Here is an 18458-nt window from a genome sequence, read left to right on the forward strand (position 1 = left end):
CAGGTATTTCTGTTAGCAACACAATAATGGACTAAGACAGCATTAAATGAAAAAAGTGATATTCTTGAAGGAAAAAATATAGAACCTGTAAATAGTGTAATAGACAGAAGTCTGTAGTAGAGCCTTTAGATCAACTCTGTTAATAGTAGAGCAAGTAGCAGATGGCATAATGATTACGTCACTGGACTCACATGTAGTTGACCATGGTTCGAGTCCTGAACCCAGTGGCTTAAAACTCATGGTGGGTGCATGTGTGTGCATGCCCAAGATTCCAAGAGGAGAATGGAGGAGAAGAGACTGTGGTGTGGTCATTCCCCTAGGAGCAATTTCTCACTTTATGTCTCTCTGTCTTTGTCTCTCTGGGAAGTGTACACACCCTATAGCAAAAATCTCTTTCTTAAAAAAAATTAAAAGATAAGTGAAGATACAGAAAGCCTAAATGGCATGAGTAATGAGGCAGATTTAATATCTATGTCAAACTCTTATCTTTTAATAGATACAAAATGAATACAATCTATTTTTAAGAATTATTTATTTTATTTTATCATTATTATTATTCAATTTGACCAGAGAAAAAGAGAGAGAGAGAAAGAAATCGAGCCTCTAGGTCCAGGACTCAAACTGCAGAAGGCCATGTGGGAGTCCAGTGCCTTAACCACCAAGCCACCTGCTGGCCCCAAATACAATCTTTTTATACATGGTCAGGGAGCAAGCACAAGAGTGATTATTTTTTGGACATACAAAAATGATGTTAATTTCCAGGAAGTAGAAATAATATAACAATAGTCTCAGAAAACAAAGAAAAATTTTTTATGTTTGGAAAATTTTAAACTTTCCTTAAGAAATAAACCTGTCCTTCAGTCAAAAAATTACAAACCGGGGAACCAGCAGTTAGCGTAATGGCTATGTCGCTGGACTCCCACGTAGTCGACCGCGGTTCGCGTCCCGGACCCGGTGGCTTAAAACTCACGCCGGGCGCGTGTGCGTGCGTGCCCAAGATCCCGAGAGGAGAATGGAGGAGAAGGGATTGCGGCGTGACCATCCCCCCTGGGGGGTGATTTCTTGCTTTCTGTCTCTATGTCTCTCTCTGTCTGTCTGGCGAGCGCACGCGCCCTATAGCAAAAATCTCTCCAAAAAAAAAAAAAAAATTACAAACCAAATTTTTCCCTGGGGTCAAAGAGAAAAATACAAACCAAACCTACAGATTTTTCTAGAAAACAATAAAATAGAAATACTATAGATCCAGATGCATCCTACATCACTGAAACATTTCCCAGAGGAAAATGCATAGCTTAAGCATCAAGCATTTAATTTAACAAAATAGAAAAGCTCAACCTAGGGGTCAGCAAGTGGCATGGTGGTTAAGGATACTAGACTCCCATATGGCCGACTGAGGTTCAAGTCTTGGACGTGGCAACCTGCTTTCTCACTTTCCCTTTTTCTCTCTTTCACTCTGCCACTCTCTGGTCAAATAAAATAATATAAAATTAAATAAAGTTAAATAAAATAATCTTTCCTTTTTTAAGAAAAGAAAAATCCAACCTAATCTCGTGGCACAATAGATAAGAAGCTACGCTGCAGTTCTGAAAGCCAAATTCCTAACCATGGCAGCAGATTCCATGCCAGGTGTGAGCATGTATGTCCAAGACACTGGAGGGCCTGAGAAAGAGGATTTCAGTATGACAAGCCCCTGTCCAGGCTGTTTCTCGCTCTTCCTCTCTCTCTCACATGCACATGCACGCGCGCGCACACACACACACACACACATACATGCACACACATATGCATTTTCTATCATGAATAAAATATTTCTTTAAAAAAATAGAAAAATGACAACAAAATAATCAAAAGAAAAATAGAAGGGAAAATAAAATAATAAATTAATGAGTTGCAATACACAGAAGAGCTGAAAAAATTAACATATCGAAATGCTAATTTTGGGAAAGCTTATTTTTTAAAGAATTATTTATTTTATTTATTTAATTTATTAGTATTATTACTATTTTTTTTACTTCACCAGAGAGAAAGAGAGAGAAAATAAGAAAGCAAGTCACTAAGTCTGAGACTAGAACCACCATCAGCCATGTAAGAATCCAGCACCCTAACCACCACACCACCTGCTGGTCCTAGGAAAGCTTATATTTTTTAATCATTTACCTACTGAGGAAGAAAAATATAATCGAGAAAGTTGCAAAAATGAGGCCAGTCCATAGTTGGGTGGTTAAGGTGTCTAGATCCCACATGGCTGACCAGTTAGAGTTCTGGATGCAGCTGCTTGAAAACCACAGTGGGTGCAGGTACCCAAAACCCAGAAAGGAGAGACAGAAGCAGGAAAAGGGATTTCGGCATCACCGTGTCCCATAAGAGTTGCTTTCTTACGTTCTATGTCTCTTTCTGTCTCTCTGGCAAGCACTCGTGCCTTCTGGGAATCAAAAAAGAAAGAAGGATGCAAAAATGAAATATAAGAAATAAAGGAATAAATAAGAAATAGAAGACTCACAAGAGATTGCTTCAGAAGAGTGAATGAAAGTAACAAATACCAAAGAAAACTAGCTAAACTTATATTAGATAAAAGAGAATAAAAAAAAGTGAACTGATTTCTAGAGTAAATAGCTAAAACTGTTAAAAATTCATGAACATAAATACAAAAACAACTAAGTAATATATTAACGAGTAAGCTCTAGAAGCATATTAAAAGAATAAAGTATCAAGAGTCGTCTATATTTGGTCTCTTCAAGTCTTTCCTCCCCTTATCTCTGATTCCATTCTAGTCAAGTTTTACCCTATTACTGAAGTTTAAACTTATTCCGAAATCGAGTTCCACCTAAAACCTGTTTCTCACATAATCTTTCCAGTATTCAGTCCTTATGTCTTTCCAATTGCTCAGTTCAAAAAACTTGGACACATCCTTGACTCCTCTATGGCTTTTCTCTTATGCCAGGTTCAATTTATCCATTAGTTCTATTGGATTTCCTTTCAAACATTTTCCATATGTGACTATTTCTTATTACTTCCATTAGACATTTATGAGTTTCCCTCCAATTTTTGGCTATTGACAGTGATGCTCTGATGCTTTTCTTTATATAAAATATCTGAAAACATTAGAATAAGTCCTACAAATGGAAGAATTCTTAGTTTTTGTTTTTATTTATGCTAGCATGCAGATGAGTATGAGAGAGAGAAGCACCCTGGACAGGATCTTATCATGCCACAATCCCGTTTTCGTAGCTCACTAACTCATGATCCTGAGTGCCCTCATGCATGGCCATCATGTTGTCAGGACAGTCCAGGGATCTAAACCCATGGTCAGTCATATGGTTTCCAGCACTGCAGGGCACTAGGATTACCACTGTGCCATAGTAGCTGGGTCTATTAGATTATTTTTAAGGTTTTGCTACAAATTACCATCTTGAGAGGGATGAGATTTTACTTAATATGTTAATGCTAGGGACCAGCAGTTAGCATAATGGCTACGTCGCTGGACTCCCATGTAGTTGACCGCAGTACAAGTCCCAGACTCGGTGACTTAAACTCACGCCAGGTGTGTGTGCATGCGTGCCCAAGATCCCGAGAGGAGAAAAGAGGAGAAGGGATTGCAGCATGGCCACCCCCACTGTGGGGAGATGATTTCTTGCTTTCTGTCTCTCTGTCTCTGTCTTTCTGGCGAGCACGTGCGCCCTATAGCAAAAACCTCTCAAAAAAAAAGAAAAAATATGTTAATGCTTTAATTTTTGTTTTCTCTCTTTCTTTTTTTTTAATTATTATTATTTTTTTCCTCTGGAGAGATTTTTGCTATAGGTCACATGCACTCACCAGAAAGAGAGAGAGACAGAAACCTGGGACTTGAACCATGCTCGACTTCATGGGAGTCCAGTGACATAGCCATTATGCTACCTGATGGTCCCAATGCTTTAATTTTTAAATCTTATATTTTACCTAGACATTTTGTACAATAAAATTATAAAATGCTCCATGACTAATACTACAAAAAGGCGGTCTCAAAGATTAAGTTAGCAAACTCAATTTCTCAAAAGTGTTTAATTATTCCTAAGGATAATCCCACTCTGTTTTCATAGTTGCTTCCCATAGATGCAATTTCATCTGTGGCCAGTAATTATCTGCTCATCAATTTTTAATAAAACTGCCTGAAATTCAATTGCTGTTAAATTTTGTAATTTGTAGTTACAAAGCTATTTTCTTACATCTTTTATAGAACTGACCTTCAACATATAAACAGAATTAATTTTTAAAATTCTATGGAACACTATTTGTATCCTCTCATAAGTAAACACCCTTGTTCAGATTATCTGTAACTTCCTTAGCGTCAACTCCTGCGTGGTACAATTTTCTTTTAGTAGTGAAAACTGCTGGTAATATTATACAAGTTATAGAAGGAAAATAATAACATTCCAAGAAAAATTTCTTCTTTTGTAAGGAAAAATGTACAATTATAGTGACTTTCCATAAAAGATCTGTTTCATATGTAGGAAAATAACAGGAAAGATTTTTTAAAAAGGTGAATTGTATTTATTGCTAGCATTGTGGATACCAAATTCATTGACTAGAACTTTTTTGTGGTATTTTTTATTATAACTCTAGAAAGTATTTTGAAAAGCTTTAAGAGGTCATGAACATCTTATATTTCTGGAAAGCACCACAGCTAAAATGACAGTCAAATGGGAACAAGGAGCTATTTTTATAGACTTCTGCAATTGTTTCAGTGTATTCCACAAAGTTTATGTGTTAGAAACTTAGGGACCAGCAGTTGGCATAATGGCTATGTCACTGGACTCCCATGTAGTCGACTGTGGTTCAAGTCCTGGACCCGGTGACTTAAACTCACACCGGATGTGAATGCGTGCATGCCCAAAATCCCGAGAGGAGAATGGAGGGGAAGGGATTGTGGTGTGACCATCCCCCTGGAGGGTGATTTCTCACTTTCTGTCTCTCTGTTTCTCTCTGTCTTTCTGGTGAGAGCATGTGCCCTATAGCAAAAACCTCTCCAAAAAGAAAAAGAAAAAAAAAAAACTTAATTCCCTAAAAGTGGTACCTTTAAAGTCATTATTACAAGAATAGGTTAGTTATCATGAGAGTGCCTTTGTTATCAATGCAAGTTCAGTCCTCTCTAGCCCATTCTTGCAGTCTCTACCCTTTGCCTCCAGCAAAGGAAAGATGCAGCACAAAGGACCTCACCAGCCTCCAGAACTTGAGCCAAATAAACCTCTACTGTTTATAAATTACCTAGTCTGCCATGTTCTGTTATAGCATCATGAAACAGACTAAGACAGCTTCCAAAGCAAATACCTGTAGCTCTTTGCTTATTCTGATACCAGGAATCCTTTTCTTATCTCTAATTAGCTTTCTTAGTGTCCTTTAAATTTATTTCCTCAATAGTTAAAAGAGAACAAGTGTTAATCATTATCTGCATTATTGCTCATATCCTTGAAGATCACTGTAAAGTCTTCTCTACTCCTGATAATAAAGTTTATATTTCAATAAGGTTGATTGTTTTGTTTTGTTTTCTGATCTACTAGTTTTTGTTTTTATATCTCTAAATATCCTATCCTGGATTATGATAAATTGTTCTTGGGCCAGCCGGTGACATGGTGGTTAAGGCAGCTGTATCCTACATGACTGACTGCATGGTTCAAGGCCCAGGCCCAGCAGCATGAACACTATCCTGTGCATATGTGCATGTGTGCCCAAAATCCCAAAAAGAGAAATGGAGGAGAAGGGATTGTGGCATAATTATCCCCCATGTGGAGGAGATGATTTCTTATTTTCCCTCTCTCTACTCCTCTGTCTCTCGTCAGCATGAACATGCATTCTCTGGCTAGTTAAATAATAATAATAATAATAATAATAAGTTGTTCTTAGGATGAGGTGTGGGGCTGGCCCTGACCCTAGTAGTTAAGGGAACTAGATCCCACATGGTTAATCACAACTCAAAACCCAGCCCCACTGGCTTGAAAAACATGGCAGACATCTGTACACGCTTGTTCCAAATCATGACAGGATGGAAAAATGGGGAAGGGATGATGGTGTTACCAGCCCCATTGAGGGGTGTTCTCTCCCTCTCTCTCGTTTTGTTTCACTGTCTCTCTCTGGTAAGCACACACACTCTCTGGCAATTAAAACCAAAGGGATAATACTTGAAGGGGAGGACCACTGAATAAAGTAACATTTCTATGTATTTTCTCAAAAAAATTATACCACTCAATGATATTTTTCCTCACAATATAGCATATGCCAATTTGAGCCCATTCTCCAAAATTCTAATGTCAACAAAATAGGGGCCTTTCATCCACATGGTTACTAAGGTAAGAACTATTCCACGATTTTCCTGGACCAGCTCTGAAAAAAGTCTGTGCTAAAGACTGGTAAAAATGGATGGTTTATTGGTTCGATAAAGTTATGGAATGCCCACCATGCGCAACACACTGTATGCAAAATCTAAAAACAAAGAACAAGATATTGAAAAGAAGATGAGGAAATAGAAAGTTAGAGGCAAATGTCAGTTAAATGATTTACATTATAAGATACACTATACCCAAGTACTCTAATTCTCATGTAAGAATTTTTCCAAAATACCTTCTTAGACAACAAAACAGAAAAAAAAAAATTCATGCAAAATTAAGTTTCTAATGATGACAAATAAGAGACTACCTTGCCAGCTCCAGTAGATCCAGCAACTGCCAACAACTGTCCTCTTTCTATCTTGAAATTAATATCTTTTAGAACAGGAGAACCAAAGAGTGAAAAATTACTGAAGAAGAGGTTATTATCTCCATTGGAAATTTTTCTATTGTTATTGTTTTGTTTTGCTTTTTCTAATAATTCTCCAAATCCCTGTTAAAAAAAAAGAAAAGCTTTTCAGCTATTTTTAATAGAAACTTGTTCTATGTATGATTAGATTGAAGAACATAGGATTTATTACATATGTTATTACTTTATAGTACATAATTACATAACAAATGGTTTTTTTTATTTTTATTATCATCATAATCTTCTTTATATTACATTGGATTACATCTAACTTTACAGTGTATTACATTGCTTTTTCAAAAGGGAATGCCATGCATGTCAGTCAATACAGAGACATTAATCTCCCCACTTCAACATTCAATATCTTTTCTATGATTTTCCCAATCATTATTATTATTATTCTAATTATTTTTTAAAACAGTCAATCACTATTTCTCATTTTGCTTGTAAAAAGACTTTACCCATCATGAAATACTTCTCAGACCACCACCATTTCCAATGGCCTTTCTTTGTTTTTTTTTTTTTTTTTTTTTTTGGAGAGGTTTTCGCTATAGGGCGCGTGTGCTCGCCAGACAGACAGAGAGAGACAGAGAGACAGAAAGCGAGAAATCACCCCCCAGGGGGGATGGTCACGCCGCAATCCTTTCTCCTCCATTCTCCTCTCGGGATCTTGGGCGCACACGTGTCCAGCAACTTCACTGCTTTTATGTCCTCCAATTTTTCGCTCTCTACCATAGAGTGCGGATAGTCGGTATATATTAAGTGGATACATACAATATCTTTCTTTCATAGCCTGGCTTACTTCACTCAGCAATAACAAATGGTTTCTAGTGCATGCCATCCAAAGTATTTGAAAATTATAATATTGCATAGAAGCATAATTTCCCTTTCTTAGATCTTTGTCCATTATCAAATTAAAATAAGTTTCAATTTAATTAAAGACTGAATATATACATATACACACAAATACACATACACACCTCCTATAGGCAGGTACATAAACATTATTATCTAATCCTCAGCATAATATATGAAGTAGATTTTATAATCCTCCTCTTTCAAAGCTGTAGAATATGATTAAGAGAGGTTATGACTAAACTCACTTAATGAGTAGGTCACAGAGTGGAATTACAACCCAAATCTGACTTCTATTCTATCACGCTGATAGTGCCTTCCTCTGAGAAGCTTAAAGTATTTCAAGTGATTATTGTTGAATATATAAATGTGAAGAGATTGTCAGATGATTCAAATGAATTTGTTTATGTAAGAGTGGTTAGGGAGAAGAAATTTCCTTTTAAAAACTCCTTGCCTCATGCCACCCAGATGGCATGGATGTTAAGGCACCATATCCTACATGGCCAACTATGAAGTTCAAGTCCTGAACCCAGCAGCTTGTAAAATCATGCTGGGTGTGTGTGGGTGTGTGTGTGTCCAAAATCCAAAGAGGAGAGTGCAGGAGAAGGGACTGTAGCATGGTCATCCCCCAAAGGGCTGCTTTCTCACTTTCTCTGAAGGGCGTCCTTCTCCCTTTCTCTTTCTCTTTCCAAATACACACCCCCTATAAAAAAAAAAAAAAAAAAAAAGAAAACCAAAAAAAAACATAATAAAGAATTCCTTCTCTTGTCTTTCTAATTCTCTATGGAAAGCTTTAGGGTAGTGATTTTCAAGACAATGTAAACAGCTCTAAAGAGTGACCAGAGGAAGCTAATGCACCTAGGGTTGAGGGAATCTATTTCCAGATCCTCAGCATCCAAATGCACTCTTTATTAAAATTAATTTGCCTGCTGTCAATTCTCCTGACCCACTTCCTTCTTACAATTTCCTTCCCTCATTTTGCACAGAAGAGACAGCCTTCTCTTACTATGTGAGTAAGTACTGGTCTCACTATATTGCACTTGGCAGAGTAGAAAAACCTCTCAGACTTGCTCCAGCTGCTGTGGTGCAGCAGCAACACGGTGCCCCACAAGGCTGGAAGCCACGTGGCCAACAGCAGTTTCATTATTTGAAAACACACCGGACCCATAGGTGGGTGTTCAACATCCTGAGGAGCTGAAGGTGTAGCAAAAGGCACTGCTGTAGCATGACAAGGCCCTGCTGAGGGTGCTTCTCTGTTTCTGCCTCATGCATGCACAGGCAGTAAGAGCTCTAGTGTTAAAAAAAAAAAAAAAAAAGGACCAGCAGTTAGTGTAATGGCTATGTTGCTGGACTCCCACATAGTCAACTGCGGTTCAAGTCCCGGACCTGGTGGCTTAAACTCACGCCGGGCGCGTGTGCGTGCGTGCCTAAGATCCCGAGAGGAGAATGGAGGAGAAGGGATTGCAGTGTGGCCATCCCTCCTGGGGGGGGGTGATTTCTCACTTTCTATCTCTCTGTCTCTCTCTGTCTGTCTGGTGAGCACACACGCCCTATAGCAAAAACCTCTCCAAAAAAAAAAAAAAAAAAAGCTTCTGGAACTCAAACTAGGGGACCATAAAGGAATTATTTTCTCCTGAAAAAGGGTCTACATAGAGGAAAGCCAGAAAAAAAAGTCACACTTTTTCTGACAGAAAGCAAAACATATTTAGTTGATTTATTTAAAAATGAGAAATGACTTTGTAAATTAATTTAATTTCCATAAACTGAATGACTTTGCAACTGTAGTACCAAGGTTATGACCAAAATCCATTTCATATACTTAGATAATATATAATAAGTAAGAAATCACAACCTATGCCACCACCTAAACTTATATTGGAAGATGTATAAATTAAATATGTATCAGGAGGGTCAGCAGATAGTGTCCCACATGGCCAACTCCACAAGAGTGAGTCTCAGACCCAGTGGCCTGAAAAACATGCCAGGCATGTGTCCATGAGATCCCAAAATCCTAAGAGGAGAATGGAGGAGAAGGGACTGCGATGTGACCATCCTCTCCTGGGGGTGATTTCTCATTTTCCTTCTCTATCTCTCTCTGCGTGTCTCTCTGGTAAATGCATGCACCGTGTGGCAAACAAACAAACAAAAAACCATTAAGGATATATAGCTTTTAAAATTCCTTCAGGGCATACACAGCAATTAAGCTGGAAGTCCTCTGCTGTGATGTCTTATGATGTAGATGGTTGACATGCCTCTGCCATCAGGGCTTGTAAAGAGTGGCCAGTGAAACATCTTTAAAAATGAAACAAAGGCATTTTTATCCCTTCTTCATTTATTTATCTCATGGATATTGACTGAGCATCGTTTCTGTATGATAGTCTACTTCAAAGTTCCCACACTGAATGACACACAAACAGATAATAATGATATATTGTGATGTGCTTGGTGCTCCAGCAATGCATGGGAGTGCTAGTCTTCAGGAGCCTCCTCTATTGACACTGCTGCTTTTTTGTTTTGACTCTCTTCTATTAATTTTCAGTTTAGTTGTTTGCTTGTTTTTTACAAGTTTTATAGGTAAAAACAGAATCTTACCGTTGATCTTATTTTTATTTATTTGATCCTTACTAAGCTTGAACATTTTCTGTTTATGGACACCCTGTAGTTGGGAATAGAATGGTAATAGTATCCTTTGTCTTTATCTTAGTCTTTGTCTCCTCTTTTCAACTAGCTGGGTAATGGCCGACAAGTCATAATGTTCTTAGCTTCAGACTCCTGAGTTTTTAAGGGTGCTAACTAAGGTAATATATGTGAAAGCATTTTTGTATACAATAAAACAATAGGAAAACTTTTAAAAAACTTAAGTGGCAATATTGTGAGCTTGAGAAATCTAGGCTGACATTTTAGCTCTGCCCCCTTGCTAGTTACTCTAGTTATTTAAACTCTCTTAAGTTACAACTACCTCACATATAATAGAAATTTTACCTCCTCACAGGTTTGGAACAAAGGAAGAGTCATATATAACTCATCAGGGACTTGCCTATGGAGAGCTGCCTCGAAGCAAATGGAGACTATACTGAAATAAGTGGGTTTTTGAATCTTAAGGAATGACGAATGTGAAGTGTTTGAGGAGCATGGAGGAAATTTGAAAACATATATATGAAGTTCGGGAAATAAATGGGCTAGGTATTTACATTTGAGAATCACTAGCACATTGATGTCAGGATGAAGTTTCTCAGAGAGAGCATGAAATTCTAGGAGGTCTAGATGGAAACCCAGTGGCCCATCACCACGGAAGTGACAGGACGGGCAGACTTAGCTGGGTCTGAGGCTAAAATAGTCTGGAAGGAATGGCTCACTTAGGTTAAATTAAGTGACAAATTCTAGAAGGAAAGAATATTTTGCATAGGTTGGTAAGTTCAGAATCTAGATTGCAGTGGGGAGAATGCCATGAAATGTGAGGAAGTGAAAACAGGTTTGATAGCAAAGGTAAGGAAAGTGATGAAGATTAGGGGATTCTGGGACCAGCAGTTAAAGTAATGGCTATGTCGCTGAACTCCCATGTGGCTGACCGTGATTCGAGTCCCGGCCCCCGTGGCTTGAACTCACACCAGGAACATGGGCATGTGTGCCCAGGATCCCAAGAGGGGAATGGAGGAGAAGGGACTGTGGCATGGCCATCCACCCTGTGGGGGGTGATTTCTCGCTTTCTGTCTCTCTGTCTGTCTCTCTGTATTTCTGATGAGTATACGCGCCCCATAGCAAAAACCTCTCCATAAAAAAAAAATTTAATTAAATTTTAAAAGATTAGGGGATTCTGAGACTGAGTGAGAAAATGTTGGGAAGAAATTTTTTAACTTGAAAATATTTAAATGTAAGGAGGAGTTAGTTGAAAAAGATGTTGAAGCTTCTAGTGAGGGAACAATTGTTCCTCTGTTCTGAGAAGATGAAGCAAGATGGGATAGTTGGTCAAGGGCAGGAATAAGTAAACATGGTTCTTTTAGAAAGGAAGGAATGAGGAAAAGATAATAGCAAGAATTAAAAAGACAACAGATCTAGAAGAAATTGTAAGGCAGTAAAAGTAGGATTAAGACAATGAGAGATCGGGGGAACCAGCAGTTAGTGTAATGGCTATGTTGCTGGACTCCCACGTAGTCGACCGCGGTTCGTGTCCCGGACCCGGTGGCTTAAAATTCACGCCGGGCGTGTGTGCGTGCGTGCCCAAGATCCCGAGAGGAGAATGGAGGAGAAGGGATTGCGGCGTGACCATCCCCCCTGGGGGGTGATTTCTCGCTTTCTGTCTCTATGTCTCTCTCTGTCTGTCTGGCGAGCGCACGCGCCCTACTGTGAAAATCTCTCAAAAAAAAAAAAAAAAAAAAAAAACAATGAGAGATCTGCAGGTTTAGGAAAGTCTGGGCTGAGAGGGAGATTTCAGCGTATGCCATTTCCACAGTGGGATAAGTATGGGTACTAACAAGGCTTGGGTTAGGACTGAGAGAGGAAGCTTCCAAAGAAATCATTGGAAGATATAAGCTAGAAGGACAGTACTGGAAGAATCATTTATGTGAATGTTGAAGTCTCAAATGTGAAGGCAGAGGATTAACAAACACCACCATCTTAAGTCAATGTCTTCATAAATAAATGCTATCAAGGTGGGACCAGCAGTTAGCATAACAGCTATGTTGCTGGACTCCCACATAGTCGACCGCGATTCGAGTCCCGGACCCAGTGGCTTAAACTCACGCCAGGTGCGTGTGCGTCCGTGCCCAAGATCCTAAGAGGAGAATGGAGGAGAAGGGATTGCGGCGTGACCATTCCCCCGGGGGGTGATTTCTCGCTTTCTGTCTCTATGTCTCTCTCTGTCTGTCTGGCAAGTACACGCGCCCTATAGCAAAAACCTCTCCGAAAAAAAAAAAATTTAAATAAATGCTATCAAGGAATGTCTGGAGTTCAATAGGTGACAGTCAAAGACTGGAGGAGGAGGAGACAGCAAGATGAGAGTCAATGATTTACTGAAACAACTAGACTATGCTATTTGGGCCCAAAATTTAGCCCTTGCCAGTTATGTGAGTTCTGCCAACTTTCTTAACCTTTCAAAGTCTCCATTTTTTGACTGGCAAAATGGAAATATTCATATTGTTCAGGTCACAGGAGTCTTGCAAAAATACATGAGACAAACATACAAAGTGTTTATCCCAATGCCTGGCACATAGTAAAGGCTTAAGTATGCGACCTATTTCATGAGTAATGGAGTATACACCTTAGTAGAAAAACAATGATCTAAAGATAGTGAAAATGTCAAATTTCATACCTTTCCTTCACGCCTAGAAAGGCATTTAAAATTCCTAAAAGCAAAATAAATCTGATCCATGCAGCTTTCTACAAAACAATTTTGCTAGGCAGATAATTATTCTCTTACCTATATCTTAAAAAATGAGGCAAAATGAAGTCCTTGTGGTCTAGTTACTCACATAAATAAATCCTATGTAAGATATTATGATTTAGAAATAGTACACTGGTTTTGTAACTCCTGTATTTTTTCAACCAGTGTGATATGGAAATAAGAACTCAACAGGTATTCGTAGCAATATTCGTTGCTTCTTTTGAAGCTGAAAATTATTAACAATTTTTTTTCAGGCTTTGAGAAATATGAGAGCATTTTTCATAGTAAAATGAAGTATGTAAAGAGTATAAAACAATACTTGAGTCTGTCTCTCATCCATCCTTCCGTTGAGTAGTATATGAAAGCACACTGGACCGGAACTTGAGATCAGAGAAGGTAAAGGCTACGAAGAACTGTTATGTGCACCGCAATCTAAAGAACACTTTGCATAAAATATCTCAGTCTTCACTACAAATTTGCAAGGTAAATAGTAATAATCTCTGTTTTAAAGATAGAGTGCCAGAGGTTCTACAAAGTTAAGTAACTCGATGTAGATTACATGGAAAGTAAATGGCAGAGCCAGGATTTAAACCCAGTTCCCAAACCTATGATCTCTGTACCATCTCATGGTCTGTTATTAAAAACAAATAATATGTCTTAGAAAGAAATGCAGAGGCTTTTATAGCGCATTTAGTATTTCTGGACTGGTCCTCCTTCTTGTTCCAGCAGTTACATACCTGTTTTCTATGAGAACAAAATCCAGATTCACAAAGAAAACAATGATAAGTGGTTAGAGAACATAATTAAAAAAAAAAAAAATTCTGACCTCATCCCAAAAGGCTGTCACATTCTCCATGACTACTTCCGTAGTTGTTAAGTTATATTCCAAAGTCTTATACTCTTGCTTTTGTAAGAAATCCTATTTATCAAAGAGAGCAAAAACATACCATGCAATCAGTATTGCATTCATACATCATTACATCTATTTTACACTCCAACAGTGCTGCATTTTGTTTATGGATTTTTCTTTTTACTTTATGAGAGAGGGAGTGAAAAGGAGAAAAACAGCAATGGGGGTCTTTTTAGTTTTGTTTAAATTTGTCATATGGTGCATGCACTTGTCAGAGAGAGACAGAGAGGGAAAGTAAGAAAGCTCCCACCCCATGAGGGATGGCCATAGTGTAATCCCTTCTCCATTTCCCCTCCTGATATTTTGGACACACATGCATATACGCCTAGTGTGCTTCTCAAGCCTCCGGGTCGACCTTGACCCATGCAGCTAGCCTTGTAGGATCCAGCTGCCAGAACCACCATGTCACAAGCTGGCCCATAATAGGTATTTCTGACAGGTTCTCACTATGTTGTGACCCTCTAGCTCCAGCCTACCAGTTAGCTAAGATTACAGGTGCATTGGGACCAGCAGTTAGCGTAATGGCTGTGTCACTGGACTCCCATGTGGTTGACTGGACCTGGTGGCTTAAACTCACTCTGGGTGCGTGTGTGTGCGTGCCCTAGATCCCGAGAGGAGAATGGAGGAGAAGGTATTGCAGCATGGCCATCCCCCCTGGGGGGTTATTTCTTGCTTTCTGTCTCTCTGTCTCTCTGGCAAGCACACACACTCTATAGCAAAAACCTCTCCAAAAAAAAAGATTACGGGTGCATATAACTACACCCAGCCATTATACAGGTTGGCCCCAAAACTGAACCTGGACCTCCTTTGCAGTTTCAAGTGGTGGCACTATCTTTTCCCCATCATGGCTCGTCCTGTATATGGAGTTTAAGAATTCAATTTTTAAAAATGTTTTAATAAAACAATTTAAAGACAGTGTTCTAAAATTATTTTGCTCAAGGATTTGTCATATTTGAAATATACTCTTTAAATATGTGATGTTATAAAACTTTTTATGAATTAGTTGTTAACATATAACTGCTTCTTCCTTGTACTATTACATGTTAACTTTGGTGATTAATTTATAAAGCACACCTGAATTATCACTGCTAGTGTGCTTTAATTCAACATTAGGACAGAGAGAAAATAAGTCTTCATCTTTATAGCACCTCCTTATCAGAAACATAATTAATATTAGTTCTGAGAGATAAGTAAAAACACATAACTGATTTTAAGGCATCAAACCATAATTCTAAGAGAGAAAGCTTTATTATGTTCAAATCAATGTTTTTTATAACTTTCCTAGGGCAGGTAGGAGCATAAGTAAGAATTAAGTCTATGTATCCTGAAGTCTTAGCCATATGAAGTAAGAAAAAAGCCCGGTTCTTACCTTATCTCTTCCTTTTTCATCTCCATTATCTCTTTTTTGTTTTCCTATAATTTTATCCCAGTTTTTGGTTTTAAGATCTGTGTCTCTGTCTTGACGTTCCTGTTCAGCAACTTTCTCAGGCTCTGTGACATGCTTTCTCTGGGTCTGTTTCTATCTATCTGTCTGTCTATCTATCTATCATCTATCTATCTATCTATCTATTTATCTATCTATCTATCTATTTATCTATCTAATCTACCATCTGATTTAGCTCATTCTCCTACACACAACTATGACAGGGTTAACAGTGGAAGTAAAATATTCTCAGAGCTAGCATGCTTGTGAGCTACATTCACTACGTTGCCCAGGCTTATAGCTCACTTAGTCCCAGGGGTCAAACAGGTGATACAATTAAGGAAGGAGGCTGAGTAAAGATTGTGATAAGCTGGACATTGCAGGTCCTTTGTGATGGGAGCTGCCACAGTTTGTGATAAAGGAAGACTTAGTTTATTGGACATTCTGATTACTCGGAAGAAGCTAAAGACATGACTGTGTTTGTGTGACATCTCCTGATTTTAATCACTGACAACTAAAATAAATTTTAAGAATGTAAAGGTCAAACAAAAGTCTAGAAGCCAAATTAGGCCCATGGGCCACCATCTGCAAGCTCTTACCTAGATTAAATAATGGCAAAACCACCTAATAGTAGCTCACCCTTCCTTTCTTTTTTATATCACTGTGATTCATTTTCTGGGTTAAATAGTTACATAAATATCAAAAAAGTATAATAAAATATTACCTTCTTATTAACCACATAAAGGTTCGTTCAATTAGCTTTATGTAAGTAAGCTTCATCACCTGAAGATTTTAGAACTTCTCAAAGCTGCCAGCTACATCAGCATTGCTGGGACTTCAAGGTAATTAAAGGGGCATAAAATGCTATTCTAATCCATCATACTCTCCAGAGAAATGTTAAGAAAAGTTTAAAGTAGACATTCCTAGTATTGGTTGGAAAGTTTATAACTTGTTGAAGTTTCTTTTTCTATCTTTTTGCACATATGCAAAATTTATTAGAACCAATCTGCTGACTGATGACTTGAATGAAATTCTCTGAAGTATAGAAACAATTTTCTTCAATTTCTTTGATTCAAGAGAATATCAGAGGCCTTTATTTTATTTCATTAGGTTTTCATTACAAAAGCTCATTAGAGGGACCAGCAGTTGCATAATGGCTATGTCGCTGCACTCCCACATAGTCGACCGTGGTTCGCGTCCCGGACCCGGTGGCTTAAACTCATGCCGGTCGCGTGTGCAGGCGTGCCCAAAATCCCAAGAGGAGAATGGAGGAGAAGAGATTGCGGTGTGGCCATCCCCCCTGGGGGGGGGGATGATTTCTCACTTTCTGTCTGGTGCCCTATAGCAAAACCCTCTCCAGAAAAAAAAAAAAAAAAAAAAAAGCTCATTAGACCACATATGGACATCAAGAGAAGAAGTGTTGTGCATTAAATAGGTATCCAGCCAAGAATATATCCCTTTTTCTTATTTTTTTCCTTATTACTTTTTAGTTAGTATATCTTTTTTTTCTGTTTTGTTACAGAATGAGTGCACTCATCAGAGACAGAGACAAAGGGAAAAAATTCATCCCCCAGGAAGGATAGCCATCCATTCCCCTCCAGTCTCAGGATTTTAGACATGCACGCACACACACCCAGCCTTACATTCAAGCCTCCAGATCCAGGATTCAAACCATGCAACAGGCCATGTGGAATCCAGTGTCTTAACTTCCACACCACCTGTTGACCCCCCAAGAATCCACCTCTAAAGAGTCTGCCTGCTAAAAGAATTCTAACATGTCCAACATCATAGTAAATGATGCAAAGTTATGGTACATTACCTGTATTTTGTTTATTGCTCCAAGAGAGTCATACCATGTTTGTACAGACCAGGGGAATTGCCGAGTGACTGCCATGCGCAGAACGATGCAGAATGAAATGGTTGTGAATATTTTTCGAAGGATGATTCCTTTAATCAGTGCATAGGGAAACACGGATAAAAGCACAACAAAGAACCCTGAGAAGAAGAAGGCTGAGCTATTGAAGAATCTCACATAGGCCGCCTTCCGGGTGAGTTTCAGTTCTGTTCTATAAAAAATAAGTAAATAATAAGATTCAGGTTGTTCTTTTACTTTTTGAATATCAGGCATCTTGGAAAGTAAAGTCTGAGCATGGGCTCCAGAGTCTTTCTGCCTGTCTTCTATTCCTGATGCCACGATATATGAAGACACTTCACAGTTTGTGGAAAAATAGAATTAAAGTACTTGTTTATTTTGATACCAAAAAAATTCTGTACTCCATGCATGGTTTTTCATAATCCACACTTTCCATTAAAGTTTTGAAGACCGCTCATCTGAGCTGTAGATGTTATCTAACCTAAGGCCTCAGTTGTGTTTACCAAAAGGGGGATAGTGATGAATGTCCCAGTGTTTTGCACATAATACCTATAAATATTATTTAAAAATATAATCAGTAATTTCAATTGTTATTAACGTTCTTATGACTACATTATTTGTATGTCTTTATTCAATTTATTATTAACTTTTAAGGTTAGTGAGGCTGATCATTTTTTGGTTAGTTTGCATAATTAAGCATGGAAGTGGGAACAATATTAAAAGATTTACAAAAGAAAAAGACAATTCTTTGATTACAAATGGATTCTTGACATTTAGAAATTCTAGCTTGGCTCTGAGTAATGCCTAAAATAACATAGAAGAGTGATTCTCAAACCTTAGCATGGGTTAAAAATAATTACCTTGTTAAACTTGTTAACATGCAATCTCAGGTCCCCCTGTCAGAGAGACCACAAGGCTGTACTAAGTTTCAAAAGTTATAAAAACAGAACTTAAGTGACTCTGTGGCAAATAGTTCTTGAAAAGTTAAATGAGTAGACACTGCATTCTCTCTGTCTCATTTCAATGTGGTTGATTATTTGCTTATTATATTTTTGATTCTCTTTCCAGTCTGAACTGCCAGTGTGTACTATTTTAACACATATATGAGACTTAAATGCTCCAACAGGCAAAAAAAGCAGGGAGTGCAGAGACTGATGAAAACAGAGAACAATGCTGCCTTCAAGATCGGTCCCTCTCTTCCTGGAGCCATAAAACTTGGAGTCTGTTGTGATCTTTCCATTCAGCTCTCTTG

At 38.2% G+C, this 18458-nt stretch overlaps 1 protein-coding gene across 1 annotated transcript in view; it reads right to left on the reverse strand.

The window, feature by feature from the left end:
* The window catches only part of CFTR (CF transmembrane conductance regulator), a 218658-nt gene that overhangs the window by 129292 nt on the left and 70908 nt on the right, over window positions 1-18458 (reverse strand). The window contains exons 8-10 of the mRNA XM_027765925.1: window positions 17153-17399; window positions 13827-13919; window positions 6667-6849 (exon numbers count right to left, since the gene is read on the reverse strand). Coding sequence (XP_027621726.1) covers window positions 6667-6849; window positions 13827-13919; window positions 17153-17399 — 523 coding nt within the window. The remainder of the gene's footprint in view (window positions 1-6666; window positions 6850-13826; window positions 13920-17152; window positions 17400-18458) is intronic.

The sequence above is a fragment of the Tupaia chinensis genome, unplaced genomic scaffold, assembly GCF_000334495.1.
Source record: "Tupaia chinensis unplaced genomic scaffold, TupChi_1.0 Scaffold139935_1, whole genome shotgun sequence".
Taxonomy (NCBI): domain Eukaryota; kingdom Metazoa; phylum Chordata; class Mammalia; order Scandentia; family Tupaiidae; genus Tupaia; species Tupaia belangeri.